The following is a 16692-nucleotide window of genomic DNA, read 5'->3' on the forward strand; positions in this document are numbered from 1 at the left end:
GTTGTGTGCCTGTGTGAACACATTTTCATTGTTAAAAGCAGTAGGCAAGAGACAAGAAACCTTTATTGGCATATTTAAAATACAAACAGTGTAAAACAAAAGATAGGATGGAGGGATGCATGAATCAGACAGTTCACCTCGAGCCTTAACCAACCAGATCTTATTACATAGGCTCAACCATTTGTGACCATTATAGAAAAGCAGTATGCATAATTGCTGTGAGAAAACCTTTGCTCAGAGGGGGCCCCCAGCCAGTCAGGATTATTTGGCCCAGCACTGAAATGTCCCTGTGGCCATCATTTTTGCACAGCTTGCATTGGATTCAGTAAGCTTGCTCAAGTGACCTCACCAAATTTGTAGCACTTTGCTGCTGGTGTGTTGCAAGGCAGCGCTACTTGGGCAGCACCCAGGGTTTAGAACCTTGGTGCCTGAGGAAAAGTGCTAAAAGCAGAAGCACTCTGAGGGTTTGAAAGTTAGAACTTGAGCAGCAAGAAGTCAGAGCAATGAGAGACACAGCAGACATTCAGAGGGTTGATGCAGGGAGAACTAAGCCGGAAGTAGGACGGTATGAGATTGAGAGAGAAGTCCGTCCTCCCGGCTAGCTTCCTCAGACTTTTATTCATTCTCAAAACACATGATGACACTAAGAAACTACTGAAAGTTGCTGAAATCTGCACTGCTAAGAAACCTGCTGGCTCTGGCTTGACCGCAATACACATTCCTAGATAAGCGCTTCTTCATAACATCCTCTGTTTACAGGCTCTGGGCGAAGACTCAGCAACTGGCCCACTCTGGTGTGCCTGGGTGGGGGGGAACCAGCAAGTTTGCCTGCCGGTTGCCATGTTACCAAGGCTAAGCCCAGCGCCTGTGTAGATAACCACTACACTGGCGCCTGTCTTTTCTAGTTCATACTTCCATTAAGATGTTTCCGTACTGCATCTTTACTCGTCTTATCCCTCTTGAACACTGGTTCCCAAATTTTTTTAGCACCAGGACCCCCTTCTTAAAATGATACCAGCTCAAGCCTCCGTTTTTATCCTTTTACTATTGTGGGGGAGCCCACCTTTTGGAGCTTCTCCAAATGGTACAGGATAAAAGTCTGGAAGGTAGTTTAGGAAAAAAAGCTAGTCAAAGTCAAATCTGCTAAAAAAAACAAAACCCAGTCATTTGGGGCCACAGATCACCTTACTTCAAAGAAATCAAGTTCCAAACTAGCTTCCATACTGGCCTTGTCCATTCTAATATATGCTGTGGATGAGCTATATGTTATGGATATGTCCTGCTTCCCTGTTTTAGTTCCTGTTTTAGTAATCGCATTCCTGTTTTAGTAATCGCATTGGGGAACACTTAGTCTTAACTGCAGTAACTCACAAAGATACCCTGTGCTCCCTGGGTAGGTACATTTTATAACAACAAAATTGCATGTGTTAAATGCACTGTTGTATCTGGGTTCAGGTTTTTTATCTGGTGTAGGGTGTCAACACTCATCCCATACTATTTTCCTACTGAAAATTCCTTCTGAAGCTATTTACTGAAATGGGGGAGGGGTAAAACCCTGTGATATATTCCTCAGCAGCATCAGGGTCGCCTGTAGCTGTAGTTAGTGTTATCTTAAGATTTCATGTATGAGATTTATCATTTCATGTAAGTTTGGCCTTAAACATTTTCTGACAAATCTGTTTTGTCAGCTTGAACAATGTCAAGTTTAATGCAGTGAAAACAGGATTGCTCCTCTGTCCTTCAGTGGCTTCCTGGGAGAGAATCTTTGGCAACTTAAAAATACACACACACACACACACACAGTATATATTCTTAACCTCTACACCTCTCATTGTCCTCTAAATCAGTGATTCCCAACCTTTATCTGAAGGTAGAGTTGTTGTGGTGCCATGGGGGGGGGGGGGGGGAAATGACTTGATGGTGACAGCACTTGTGGGTTCTCACTGCTCCTTAAGTAAGAGAACCTGGATCTTGCAGTGTTTCCAGCTCCCACCTCATAGGTAAGTCCTGAAGCCCCTTTTTTTTACTCAGTGGTGGCAGCAGAGTAAACTCAGAAGTGCAACTGCAGCCAAGTTGCCACTACCCTTAAGGGGGAAATGTTTCCCAATGCATAGGCGAGGTTGCAACCTCCAGGTTGGGAAACACTGCTCTAAATGGTAGATTTACTTAAACATTCCCATTATTATCATGGACTCTTAGCCAGTTACTGGGGTGGGAGGGGAGCAAGATTATAGGTCCAGGTTCAGCTGTGGCCTCTAAACCATTTGTAAACTAGATTTCAGTGCTGCAAGAAATTGACATGTGTGTCTGAAGCATATTTATTCCCTGTGCTTCTCCTTTGCTAAATGGCAAATGCAAGCATATAACTACGTACATAGTATGAGCATTAAAATACAATCCAATCACTTAGTTCTGCAGTAGCAACTATCAGAAGTGACAAGGAGAGGAAATGAGAAACCTCGGGGAGATAATACTTGCTTTTATACCTCAAAGTTGGGGTTTGAACATCTTCCTTGTTCTATTTATTTAAGATTTGCTACCCCACCTTTCCAATTCTGAAAAAGGAAGCTCAGGGTAGTTTTCGGAGTTAAAAGCAATAAAACATAAGAAATAGGTTTTCTTTTATAATGGTTCACAAGCATGCAAGTTTATAATGGTTCACAAGCATGAAAAGAGGAAATGGAGGCTCACACACTTGGTCCCTCCAAAATGTTGATTGTAGGCTGACCTGCAAAACAATTCTAGAAATTGATACTGCTAGGGCACAGTTCTAACCCCTTATGTCAGTGCTTTCCATCACTGGCATAGCGGTGCTAATGGGACATGTTCTGCAACCTGCAGTTGGGTGTCACGGAGGCCTCCTCAAAGTAAGGGAATGTTTATTCCCTTACCTCAGAGCTGCATTGCCCTTATGTCAGTGCTGGAAAGTGGTTAGAATTGTGCCCTTAGTAGTAGTATTCCTCTAGACCAGGGGTGTCCAAACATTTTGGCAGGAGGGCCACATCATCTCTGAGACTGTGTTGGGGGCTGGGAAAAAAGAATTTACCATTTAAAATTTGAATAAATTTACATAAATGAATATATTAGAGATGGAACTTATATGAATGAATGAAGGTCTTGCAGTAGCTGAAGGCCTATAAAAGGCCTTGCACAAAGCAAGGTCAGCCTTTCCTTCGCTGCCACTGCTGCATCACAGACGTGAAACAGCAAGTAGTGGAGGGAGCCCTTGTCCCACAGCTCAAGTGAGAGGTCGAACAGTTGTTCTCTTGCTGAGAGGCCAACATGGGCTCCAGCAAGTCTCTGGAAGGCCAGAGGCTCATTGGAGACCGGGGGCTGCCCAAGGGCCTGATTGAGAGCCCCTGAGGGCCACAAGTGGCCCTTGGGCAGGGGTTTGGGCACCCCTGATCTAGACCAGCCATTTTCAACCTTTTTTCAGCTCATGGCACACCAACAAGGCACTAAAATTGTCAAGGCACACTACCAGTTTTTTATTTACATTAAATCACTACATTACAATTAATTGTTAATATAATTAATACAATTATATTACATGACAAACTCACAAGATGCTTGGAGAGGAAAGGATATGTGATTGTGAAAAGAATGAAAAATGTTATTAAAGTGTTATGTGAGAAAGTGCTGGCAAAAAGGTAACAGAGCTGTGTTGTGAGGGGCAATGAAGAGACGGGAGTGAAACAACTACAGGGTTCAGCTGGAGTGGGGGGAAGAGAGAACTTGAAGGAGTGATTCTGAACCTTTGGGAGGTGCGGAGGAGTGAAGGGAGGGGCAGTAAGAGGTGCTGACTGCAATTATGAGATTTGGGGGGCAGTGTGCCTGTGGGAGGGAGTGGGGTGGGGAGAAGTGCCAATTGCCTATTGCCTGCTCCTGTATTTAAGAAAAAAGAGTGTGACCAAAAGCCCGATTCTAGGCATGTCTACTCAGAAGTAAGCCCCATTATAGTCAATGGGGCTTACTCCCAGTTAAGTATGGAGAGGATTGGGGCCCAATGCCCTTCCCCCAAAAGGCAATGCAGGGAGGGTTGCTTTGGGGAGTTGTAGGCAAACTGGCAAGGAAAAGGGACTATCCAGGACCCTTTGAGCCAGCCAGTTCTTAGGCTGGTGGCCTCAGCAGACTCACTCGCTTCATACCTGCTTGCCTGCTCCTGACTCCCTCGTTCTCACTCCACTGGCCACGACCTCCAAGCTTCTCTGGTTGCCCAATTAGCATGCAGAGGAGGCAAGGACTTAATACTCAATCCTATGTGTGTCTACTCAGAAGTAAGCCCCATAACAGTCAATGGGGCTTATTCAGGATCAGGTTGCAGCCTTCCTATTGCAACAAAGTTGGAGATGCAAAGCAGCTGTGACCAGCCCCTTCTGCTGTGTGTGTGTGTGCGCGCGCACGCGTGCATGCGCGCACGCTGCTCTAACCTAAAAGGCAAAATATTTTCACTTTTTCTGAGACATTAGTTCAGGAAAGCGTATAGTTCCTGTCATGTTGATTCTAGCTGTAACAGAACTGCATTCAGCTCCTAAACATTCTGAAATGTGATACCCACATCGTTTTACCTGTATGATACCTTCACATCTTTACACCTGTTCTGAAGTTGTTGATGTATTGATGAGGTACAGTATGGGGGGAGGGTAAACTGACCCTGAGGTGTTACAGTGGGGTTCTTTATTACCCTTTGAACCCTAAATACAATGTCTGTTGCAGCAAAAACACCTAGAACAGTGGTTCTCAAACTGTTCGTTGTGGGCCACCAGCCTGAGAAGCACTAGCTATGCCTCTTAATGTATGCCACCACCAGAGGCAGAGGAGCTTTTCTTTGTCCACCCTCTGTCTGTGCCAGCCTCCTGGAGCTGCAGGGAACCCTCTGCAGGGCTCTCTGCACTTCACAACTTTGAAAATATGCTGTTGCACACCCCTGCCCCAGAATGCCAGATGCAGGGGAGTGGCAGCAAGATGCATCTCTTGTCTGGTGAGCTCCCTGAGGCATCTGGTGGGCCACTGAGATATAGGAAGTTGGACAAGATGGGCCTTTGGCTTGATCCAAGGGGGCTCTTACCTCATGGCACCTTGAACACTAATGAGCTGTTCTGTGGGATGGACCATCTTTGCCAGATGCATGCTGTGATTACAGCATTTGCATTCAGAGGCACAGAAACAGTGACTAGTTTTTACAATGTGAGGCCAAAAGGTGAAGCCATACAAGGGGCAGCCATAGGTCAATCATATAGCTATGCAGTGCATCAAGGTTTAGGTCTGACACTAGAGGGCAGCTGTGCACCACAGTTCAGCTTTGCGTTTGTGTATACAGCTACTCCGGAAGGGTGCACACAAACCTAGAACTACAGTATCAAATGTACTAAGCCAGGAAATTTTTTCAATTCAGCTTCAAATAGCAGTGGTAGGGACCTTTTCTGAGTGCATACTTAAGTACACATTAAATGTATTATATAAAGTGCTACATCTGTGTGGCTAAATGTTCCTCCATCTTTTAAGAACATGCATGAAGAGACTGCCTCAGAATTAGATGCTGCACCTACAGCTATGCCTCTTTAAAGCAGTTGCATAAGGGGGGGGGGTTTGAAAAGCACTTTGTAGGGAGCCTCACCACAACATGCAAGTGACCCCTCCCCTTCAGAGCCATTCTGTTGGTGGGAGCGAAACCGAGGTGTATGCTGGAATTTCGCTGAAGGGGAGGGGTCCCTTGCATGCTGTGGGTGAGGATTCCTGCAAAAGTGACTGCTTTTCACCCATTCTAGCTATGCCACTGGCAGGCTTGGACTACATTAGGCTAATCATGTAGTGGCTTCCACGTCTCACAAGCAGATACTTTCAGACATCTTGGTTAGGGGAGGATGTTCGGCATGCCCCTATATGGTGCACATGGGTACAACCCATACACTGTGGGCCCAATCCTGTCCAATTTTCCAGCACTAATGTAGCCATAATGCAGTCCTGAGGTAAGGCAATATTTGTTCGTTACCTTGAAGAGGCCTCTGACTGCCCCCCTTGCAGAATGCAATGTTTACCCCATTGGCCTGGTTGGCTTGCTGCATATGCCTCCATTTTGCTCCCCCTGCCCAGGGTGGCTCCAAAAGAGGGGGCAGTTTCACTCTGAGTTCAGGTGCCTGCAAAACTTAGTGCTTTGCACCCCCTCTAGCTATACCACTGCTTTAAACAACATAAAATTCAGTGGAAGAACCAAAATGTGAAAAAAAGCATCCATTTCCATTACATCCACTTCTGAATCAGGCTCCTGTCTGGTTTTCTGGGCTGTGTGAACAGCACAAGGGACATTAAATAGGGTAGAGGCCCTTTGTGGATGTCCCCTGGTTCTGATGTTATGTGAGAGGGAAAAGAGCATCTTTCTATCCACCATATCCATCCCCTGCATAATTCTGTATGTCTCAGTCTTGTCCTCCCTCAGGTGCCTCTTTTCTAGACTGAAGAGCCCAAATGCTGTAGACTTTCCTCATAAGGGAGGTGCCCCAGCCCAGTAATCATTTTGGTTGCTCTCTTCTGCACCTTTTCCATTTCCACTTAATAAGTATATTAAGTTCTTAATAAATATAGTATTTAAATTAACCACGTGAAATCCATGTACAAGTGTTTTTAGTTTTTGTCACATGCTCTATGTCCCTTGGCTGTCTGGTCCTCTGGTGTTTATGACATTGGTCATCCTGGGCAGGGGTAGCAGCGGGGGGGGGGGGTGCCTGGGGCACAGGGATGTGCGGTGGGCGGGCAGGCAGGTGAGGCGGTGCCTCCCTTCTGGAGTCCTTCACAAAGCGCCACTGCTGTTGTGTGAGGTGCCTGAGCATGTGCAGGTGAGGCATGCCTCCCCACCAGAGTCCTTTGAAAAGCGCTCTGTGCATGGGTTGTGGGTGCATGGGCACCTCCCAAGACGCCGGTGCTTTTTGAAGGACTCAGGTGGGGAGGCACTGCCCACACTGCTGGGGCAGCCCCGACCACACCACTGGACCCTGAGGCCGCCCCCCCCATGGGGCATGTGCTGCATCCTGTGGGGGGGGCAATTTCCTGGAGGTCCCCTCAGGGCCAGGGCATGCCTGTCCCTCACCTCAGGGCTGCAGTGGCTCTGGAGAGCTGGCTGGGGGCATGTGCCGTGGTGCTCCCCAGAGCAGCCCGTGGGTGGGGAAGGCTGTGGGCGGCGCGCTTGGAGGGAGGCGCGCCGCAGCAGGGCGCACGGGCTTCCCCGGCGCAGCCTCCTCTGGGCAGGCGCAGCCCGCCCCTCGCCGGGAAGCGGCGTTGAAAAGCGGCGGGAGGAGCGCGGCGCCCTCAGTGGCTGGCTGGCCGGCCGGCGGGTGTGCGGTTCGCGCGCTGGAGCGCCCGGGGCCGCCGCCCTGCGGGAGGATGCCGGAGGGCGCGCTGAAGGAGGGCGTGCTGGAGAAGCGCAGCGACGGCCTGCTGCAGCTGTGGAAGAAGAAGCGCTGCGTGCTGACCGAGGAGGGCTTGCTGCTGAGCCCGGCCGGGCGCGAGCAGGGCGAGGCGGGCGCGCCGCGCGCCAAGGAGCTGCCCTTCGCCAGCATGAAGACGGTGGACTGCGTGGAGCGCAAGGGGCGCCACGTCTACTTCACGGTGGTCACCAGCGAGGGCCGCGAGATCGACTTTCGGGGCGCGCAGGAGCAGGGCTGGAACGCCGCCATCACCCTGCAGCTGGTGCGCTACAAGAACCGCCAGGCCGTCCTGGCCGTGCAGTCCAGCCGCCAGAAGCAGCAGCTCCTCCAGCAGCAGCAGCACCCGCAGCCGCGCCTCCGCAGCGCCTCCAACTCCGCCTAGCCGCCAGGTAGCAGCGCTCTTGAGGCTCGCGCGCCCACCCCCTGGATGCGGGGGGGGGGGCGAAGCGCTCAGTTCTGCAGGGTGCAAGTGTTGGATGCCGCCGGCATGGCTCCAAAGGGAAGGGGCCGCTTGCTCGGCGCTGCTCCCTGCAGAACTCAGCGCTCCGCACCCCCTCTGGCTACGCCACTAGCCAGCATCTAACTCAGTAGGGAGGGCCGCTTGCACCGCTCATTCAGGCCCCTGCCAGGCTTAGCACGTTGCACCCCTTCTAACTATGCCGCTGGCCGGTGGTGGTTCCTTCTAACCCAAAGGGGAGGGGCTGCTTGCATGGTGCATTCAGGCGCCTGCAAAACTTTGCACCCCCTCTAGCTACGCCACTGGCCAGCTGTAGTTTCTTCATACCCAAAGGGCAGGGGTCGCTTGCACGGCACATTCAGGTGCCTGCAAAACTTTGTACTCCCTCTAGCTGTGCCACTGCTTAGTGATAGCTTCTTCTGACCTGAAGGGGAGGGGCCACTTGCATGGCGCATTCAGGGGCCTACAAAACTTTTCACCCCCTCTAGCTATGCCACTGGCTGGTGGTAGTTTCTTCTGACCAGAAGAGGAGGGGCTGCTTGCCTGGCGCATTTAGGCACCTGCCAAACTTAGCACTTTGCACCCCCTCTAGCCACACCACTGATCAGCATTAGTTTCTTCTAACCTGACCAAAAGTGCAGCGATCCCCCTGCTGCTTTCATACACAGCAGCCAACTTAGGACCCAATCCTATCCAACTTTCCAGCACCAATGCAGCAGCCATGTCAATGGGGTATGTATCCTGTAATGAGTGTGCAGTCATGGATAAATCCTTAAAGTAAGGGAATGTTTCTTTCCTTACTCCTTTGCATTGCTGCTAAATCACGTCTAGGAAAGTTGGTTAGGATGGGGCCATTAGGTGGTTTCCCTGCATGGCAAGTAGGAGAGGTGTAACTAGGGTGGAGACTGAGGAGCACCTGCCCCAGGTGCTATGGGGGGCACAATGTGTAATGCAGTTACTTCTGGGTTCTCCCTGGAGGAAGAGGTGCTGGTGGCTTTCCTGCCCCTCCATTCCTTTTCGTGTGGAGGCTCCCCTTTGGGGGGAACCACCAGCACCACCACCTCCATGGAGAACTGAGAAGTGGCATCAGTGTGTCATGTGACATCATGACATCACGGCTCCAGGTGCTGAGGCATCATGACATCACGTGTCATTATGACATCATTGTCCCAGACTGCAGGGCTTCTAATTACACCTCTAGCAAGTAGTAGCATGTTGAGGGGGGAGTATGAACCACAACTGGAGATCATCGCATGTGATTCTTGCACATGTGCTTGTATTCAGTCTGCAAGACAGGGAGAAAGATGATTGCATGGCATTCACGCTTTTTCCTACATAGAACTCTTCCTCTGTACATAAGAACAACATGGGAAGCATCTCTTGATAAAATGCAACTTTTTCCCTTGGAAAAAGTTGCCTTATGTACTGGGTTAATAGCTTTCTGTGAGCTTTGAGGCAGACAGCATCTCCTCTATGCTTGTGGCATGCTGTGAGATGGATTCATGGGGCTGAATGAGGGCTGAGTGATGGTTGACTAGAATCTTAGAGTTGAGAGCAAGTCTCAACAAGTTAGTCTCTTGGGCACCCTGGAATTGACCCAATTTGTGTGTCTTTTCAGGTGTGTGCATGACCTCAATTTCCAGTTCTTAGTTGATTATTTCATTCAGAAATCTGAGAGGCTGAGGAGACTGTGGACTGGTTCCCACAGTACTTTTTCATGGGTATGGACAGTCCCAAAGGGTTGTATCGATAGATGGACAACTGTGATATGTGCACCAGTGATCATGATCATCTGCAGTTCCCATGATAATAGTCACTGAAGTACTGCTGCAGTCAGAAAAAATGCTGCCAGCCATATCTGCAATCATCCCACTCATGTCTTATGTCCTTGCAGACATGTGCCTGTGGACAGGTGAGAACGCCTTGCAATGCACAGTTAGGACTGTGACTCTGTTTGGGGTGTGTGTGGTTAAGGTACATCTGAACCTACTTGTGAAATCTGGTGCAAGAAGAGTCCTTTAGACTGCTACATCCTGCAAGGATACTTTGCAAAAGCCCCTGGCTTTGACTTTTTCACGGTTACTGTTGGATTTAAGGTAGCAAGTTGTAGCTGCGGCTGCAAAAACTAATAGAATTACTGTTCAGGTATTCAGATCTCTGTACTGTGTTGTAGGTTGACTTGAAGAAGCACTTCAAAGTGGACCCTGTTTCTGTTGATCACAAACTTGGCAAACAAGAGGAGCGCAGGTACACCAGAGAACATCCATACAGCCACTGGAGACTTTCCATTTTTGACCCGGTTCATCATTGCTTTGGGGGAGCATTTTAACTCTTGTAGGTTTTGACTACTATTTATGAACCTTTGCCAGGATTATTTGACTTGCTGGGTCTCAAAGGACACACATTGTACTGCCATTTTCATTCTAATGTATTTTATTTTTTATGTTTATTTATTAGTTTTTTAAGGCTTGTTTGCAAGATATTTCTGAATGTAGGCCATCTAGAGAGGAATCACATGCTGAGCGTATTTGTATTGGCTGTATATTTTGCTACCCTTGGAGGGAAGAGGAAATTGAAGAGAAGAGAATGTTGGTGGAAGGAAGAGACTTGACAGAATGAGAACTTTCCAACTAGTTTTTCACATATCGACATTGACTTTAATCTCCACAAGTGAAAGATCATTATAAATTAATGTATAAAATATATCCTAGTCTGTTGAAGAATTTGTGTCAAAAATCTGACTGCATAAGAGTCTCTCCTCTAAGGAAAACAGTGATTTGGAAGATTATTTCTAGGTTATTCTTAATTTTTATTATACATTCATTGAGGGACCTTATGTTTTGTATTCCAGTAGTAATTACAATTGGGTATACCACTTATCCATGTTCTGTTTCATGAATGGGCTGAGGAAATTTGATTTGATCAGCTGTTGAGGAGAATATGTAAATTATAAAATACATTAATTTAATGTTTTGGTTTAGATAGAACCATACTGAGAACTGTTTGCACTTCTTTGTCTTTTGGGATGCTATCCCTAACAATTCTCAGAGTAATTTTACTTGATTCTGCTCACGCCATTCTGAAACCTCCTCATATTCCACACTAAAACGATCCCATCTGGTACATGTCTTAAAGTGTTTAACTGAGCAGTTTACCCATAATTCTTATAATTGGGTTTCCCTGATGAGCCTCAACACAACATTTTCCTTAGGCACCTGCTATATTTGCAATTCTTTCTTCTGGAAGCAGCTACTTTGAAAAGCACAAAGCTTTATAAAGCCTGTATAAGCAAGAGATGCCAGCCTTGGAACAACCCTAGTTTCTTGTTAGCTTAGGGCCCAGGCCTATCCAACTTTTCATTGCCAATGCAGCCACAATGCAGCTCTGAGGTAAGGGGACAAATGTTCCCGTATCTTGAGGAGGCCTCTGTGATTGCCTCCTCACCATAGGATGCAGTGCATGCCCCACAAGCATGGCTGCACTGGCACTGGAAAATTGGATAGGATTGGACTCTTGGTCAGAAGGCTGCTCTTCATGTTGATGTTGTTACAATCTTACAGCAGGATCCTGTATACATTTACTCAGAAGTAAGTCCTGCTGTTTACAATAGGGTTTACTTTCTGGTAAGTGCATATAGGATTGCAGCTTAATGTAGCATAAACAGGCCTTCTAATAATAGCTTTGTTATCTAAAAATAACTTTAATTAGTTCATTCAGCTATAAGGATCCTTGTGTATAGTTAATTGGATAAGAAAAAAACATGTCTCATCTTCAGTATGTTTGTCTTTTGAAGCATACCTCGTGGTGGTCTTTTTCTTCTTCCAGGCCAGTCTAATTCTGCAAGATGCAGAGCTCATTCTGCCCCTATTAACCTCAGATTAGTTACAACATGATGCACCTTGAAATTTGAAAGCAGCCGGGTATGTCCTAATCTTGTCTAGTTCCTAACAGCCTTTAAGGTTTCAACTTGCTGAGTTCAAGTATAAGCTAGGTGGAGGACAAGAGCATTTCTGATTTATTTAGTATTATCCACATCATAATGAAGTCTTTGCAAAATAAGGGCCTGATCCTATCCAATTTTCCAGTGTTGGTGCTGCTGTGCCAATGGGGTATGCACTGCTTCCTATATTGGGGAGGCAGTCTTAGAGGCCACCTCAAGGTATGGGAACATTTGTTCCCTTACTTCGGGGCTGCATTGTGGCTGCACCGGTGCTGGAAAGTTGGATAGGACTGGGTCCTCAGTCAACCACAGGCACGGGTGGAATTTGGAAGCATTGAGAACATGAGTTGTCCCTTTTTTCTTTCTGCACCCAAATCAACAGCAGTAGGTATTCTCTCTTCCATCCCATCTCTGAAAAAAATTGTTAATGTTCTGGAACTAAGGTTTGGACCAAAATACTGAATCTTGTGCTGCTTTTCCCATGCCTGCCTAATAGTGTTGCAACTCCTCATTATATTGTAAACATTTTGAAAAGCAGTGATTCAATTATTTTCCCGGCAGTCTTTATTTTTCACAAGGCAGTGAAGAATTTTGGTGTCGGGTCTGGTCACATCATGTTATGATAGATCGAAACCAGGTTGCCTGGTGAAATGCTAGCAACACCTATTGTGCATCCCTGGCAGCATAGCCTATAGGCCACAGATGAAAGACCAATCCACCACCACCCCCTGCAGGCATCTTGGAGACAAGATGTAGGAAAATTCCAGGTAGCATGAGAGTCTTCATTCTCTGACCATCAGGAACAAGCCTGTCACTGTTTGTAATCTTCCAACTAAGCAGCTTTCTAAACAAACTGTACTGCAGTCCACCATTGATTTTTTTTTTTGTACCAATAATGTTTGACTTGTATAAAGCCAACTAGCCTGTCGTGGTAATTTTCATCTCAGAGTGTTTGGCTTTGCCTCTTTCACTTCCACTTCCAGTCATTTCCTACAGAAGTGACCTAGATGCTGCTGCATCTCTGCTAAACATCTTTAGCTAAACAGCCTAAATTGTGATTTGTAGCACAGTTTAGATGTTAACTGCAGAAGTCAGCTGTAGGCTATGTGAGGCAGATAGTTTTCGGTTCATCCCTACTGGGATGTAAAGGCCCAATCCTATTCAACTTTCCAGTGCTGATGCAGCCCCAAGGCAAGGAAACACATGTTCCCTTACCTTGAGGAGGTCTTCCTGACTGGCCCCACCACTGCAAGATGCAATGCACACCCCATTAGCACGGCTGCATCAGTGCTAGGAAGTTGGATAGGATTGGGCTCTAAGTCTCATTGATGAACCTAGTGGATTTTTTTTCCAAATATACATGCCTAGGATACAGATGAAAATCCTGTTTGAGGTTTGTTAGCAGTGAAGCCAATTCACATCAGGGAACATGGACGTAGAAAATGCAGGACTGATAGAGCTGCGTCGGAAATAATATAACAATTTCAGCTGAGGAGAAAGGTGTCCCTGGTTATCTGCCTAGTATGAACATATTAAGCCGAAAAGATCACATTTTCTATCTTCATCCCAGACTGGTACTATATAGATGAGCCTGCAGGGGCCAAATCTCACCAAGAAAATTCAGGGTTTGATGACCTAGTAATAAGGAGAGGGGGCCTTGTATGTGGTTTTTTCTGTCACTTGCTCACTACATTATAGAGAAGCGCACACATGAAGCGAGATGCATAGGTTCTTCTTACCAACATGCTTCCATATCACACACCAGCGAAAAGAAGCTTTTCACTGATGATACATGGATAGTTGGTGGGGAAAAATGTAGTATCCTGGTTCATACTTAGCCGCTCTCTGCACTGTATGGATAATGTTAAAATCAGTCCAGTGTTTTTTCTGTTACATTCTGAAAGTGTTGCCTCATTAAAGACCATGGTATGCAAATATATGCAAATGAGCTACAGTGATGCGCTAAATGCTTTCCAGCAGATCCTGTTGTGAGCTGAATCGAGTAATATCAAGCAACTGTGTAAATATGTCTCAAATGATTTCTGAGAGATGTGATTTATTTTTCAATATACATTCCATTTCAAATAAAGAAGTATCTATTGACACTTTTTGTTGATGTCGTGTGAAAATATTAGGCTATGGGGTGCACCCAAAGCATTTTTCTCAGCTTAGAAATTGTTAATATACGACTGTAAATCTCATTCACATCAATGAAAGATCATTTTCATTTATCTCAATCTAAGGTCATGGTGTATATAGACAGTTTCTTATAACTCGAAGTAACCAGTCCAGTGCTACATTTCATGAACATTCCCTAAGAGGCCAGCCAGACACAGAAAGAATGGTAATTACAACTGGAATCTTTTCAAGAAGGGGGTGTGTCTGTTTTTGTGTTCAGGTCTTTGCTTGTAGAGTCTGTTCTTTACTAGAGAAAATGTAAAAATATATAGTACAAACTGGATATGTAAAATTGGCAGGCAGAAATGTATAGTCATTTTGGTATGTTAAAAGGAGGGCTGATGTAACCAAGTCATGCAGATAGTGGCCTGGTTATTTCATCTGTTATTTGTACGAGTACTTAAAATAGATCTGGACTCTGTTTGAATGAAAGCCTCTGCTTGTCATCAAAACAATCTGAAAGTTCATCATGAGTTGGTGAGGTCACTGAAAATCTTTGGGGCTAGCCAGCAAATGAAGAATGATTTACCACTAGTACAAGCATCTGTCTCATTTCACCTTATATGGTATTCTAGTACACCTTAATAAGTGTGCAAATCGAGCCAAGTACTCCTGATGACATTAATATGGCCACAATTTGAATCTAGTGATTGTGGACTATAGCCCCAGTGATTTTGAGCTGAGTTCAAGAGTGTACAGTACCTAATAGGATTAAGATTAAGTCCTAATTTTGCATCCAGAATTTCCAAAGAAACTAACATTACTGTGAGTCAGAGCCAAATCTCATATCGCACTCTGAGGCAATGAAGCCACTCTGCCAATTGTGAAGTACTTTCAGAGCTATTTGATTGCCACATTTCTCAGATATCATTATATGTCTCTGTAACAATAACTGTGAAGATACTGCTCAACTTGTAATAATTTTAGGGGGGGGGGGAGACGAGCTCAAGCAGAAGCATCCCTTTCAATCAATCAGCCACTTTAAAGCTCAATGGCTATGCAACCCGCACAAAATGCAGGTAAATACAGTTCAGCATCTTTCTGATATCCAGGGATTTGAATGACAAGCAAGGTTTGGTAATACTCTGATCACTTACTAACTGCATAATTCACAATTTGGGACTAACATTTATTTTGCATCAGCTGACTGCCTCAGTTTCTGAAAGTATGTCTCATTTCTAAGGCTCTTTTTTACCAATAAGCTCTTGCTTCAATTGGATTTGTAATGTGGACATGAAACCTGCATTGGCCAGGAGGACACTCATTCCTTTTGCAAATGCCTTTTCCCTTGCTTCTCTGCTATGCTACTATTGCTGGTCAGCAGTGGTGGCACTAGGGTTCTTGTCACCAGGTGCAGGGGGTGCATCTCACCCCCAAGATGGGCTTCTTCCCATGCAGTGGGAGGGCAACACCCTGGGCAGTGACATAATGGTGCACCATTAAGCTATGCTGCAAATGTGCTTCTAACCTTAAACATCCAGAGTTATTGAAGACTAGAAGAAAGAATTAGAGCAATTCTCATAGTCATACCTTTGATTATTGTGACTACTGCTGTAGTAGCAGATCTGGTCCTCAGGGGAAGTTTTTCTCACCAGAGGCCAGGTAAGCTTACTCTATAAATAGGCTGCTAAACTGCCTATTCTGCGGAACAGGCTAGGCTATAGATGAGCTTGTGCAAGTCGCTGACAGATTCACATCCTGAGCTAGGATGTCAACCCACATCTAAGTTCCATGTTCAAATTCGTTATTATTAGTATTTATATACTGCTTTTCAACAAAAAGTTCACAAAGCGGTTTACAGAATAAATCAAATAACTAATGGCTCCCTGTCCCAAAAGGGCTCACAATGCAACATCAGCAGACAGCCACTAGAAAAGACACTGCTGGGGTGAGGTGGGCCAGTTACTCTCCCCCTGCTAAATAAAAGAGAGCACCACTTGAAAAAGTGCTTCTTAACCTGTTAGCAGGGGTTGTTATGCCTATTTGACCATAGATAAAGGGGGGATTGGCACAACAATGAAACATAGGGCATTTTGTGAATAGCAGGAGCCACTGTGTCACAGTTTAGCATGCTTGTGTGGTTTCTTGGAAGAAATGGGGGGGGGGATACTGCAAATTCTATATGATTTGAAACAAGGCTATATTTGTCTGAGCATGGTATTTTTTTGCCCTGTCAAGTCTGGCAAGCATTTAGCCAACACCAGGACATTCCGACCTCTATTATACACCAGCGAATAAAATGCAAAGGAAATTGCTTGGTCACAGAGCAGCAGTCCGTCAGCGGGAGGGCTATATACTTGGCCTCCTGAATGATTGTATGGTGACTCTGAAATTACACATTTTAATTGCTGAAACAGGTCTGTAATGCATTCAGTAGTGCCAGTTTTTTTCCTGATAACTGCAGATGATGATGTTGCTGGTAGAGCCAACTGATGCTGTTGCCTCCGGCAGTTGACCTCCATCTACCTACTTGCCTCTAGTGCTGCTCCTCCTTTTTGCACTCCCTGGATTGTAAAAGCACACCCTGGATTCACCTGGAATGACTCTGAAGGGGAGGGGAAGGGGCCACTTGCAGGGCAAATTCAGGCGCCTGCAAAACTTAGTGCTTTGCACCCCCACTAGCTATGCCACTGTTCTAACCCAATACACAGGATTCAGTAAAAATTTTCTTGCTGAAGGCATTTCCACCCTACCAG

General features: G+C 46.0%; 1 protein-coding gene across 1 annotated transcript; it reads left to right on the plus strand.

Moving 5' to 3' along the window:
• The first annotated feature begins 7319 nt into the window (after positions 1 to 7319).
• On the plus strand, positions 7320 to 13923 carry PHLDA1 (pleckstrin homology like domain family A member 1). Its single transcript, XM_066633896.1, has 2 exons — positions 7320 to 7810; positions 10052 to 13923. Exon 1 carries the CDS (start codon positions 7378 to 7380, stop codon positions 7801 to 7803), a length of 426 nt encoding a protein of 141 aa, XP_066489993.1. The 5' UTR covers positions 7320 to 7377; the 3' UTR covers positions 7804 to 7810; positions 10052 to 13923.
• Positions 13924 to 16692: the final 2769 nt, after the last annotated feature.

The sequence above is a fragment of the Tiliqua scincoides genome, chromosome 7, assembly GCF_035046505.1.
Source record: "Tiliqua scincoides isolate rTilSci1 chromosome 7, rTilSci1.hap2, whole genome shotgun sequence".
Lineage (NCBI taxonomy): Eukaryota > Metazoa > Chordata > Lepidosauria > Squamata > Scincidae > Tiliqua > Tiliqua scincoides.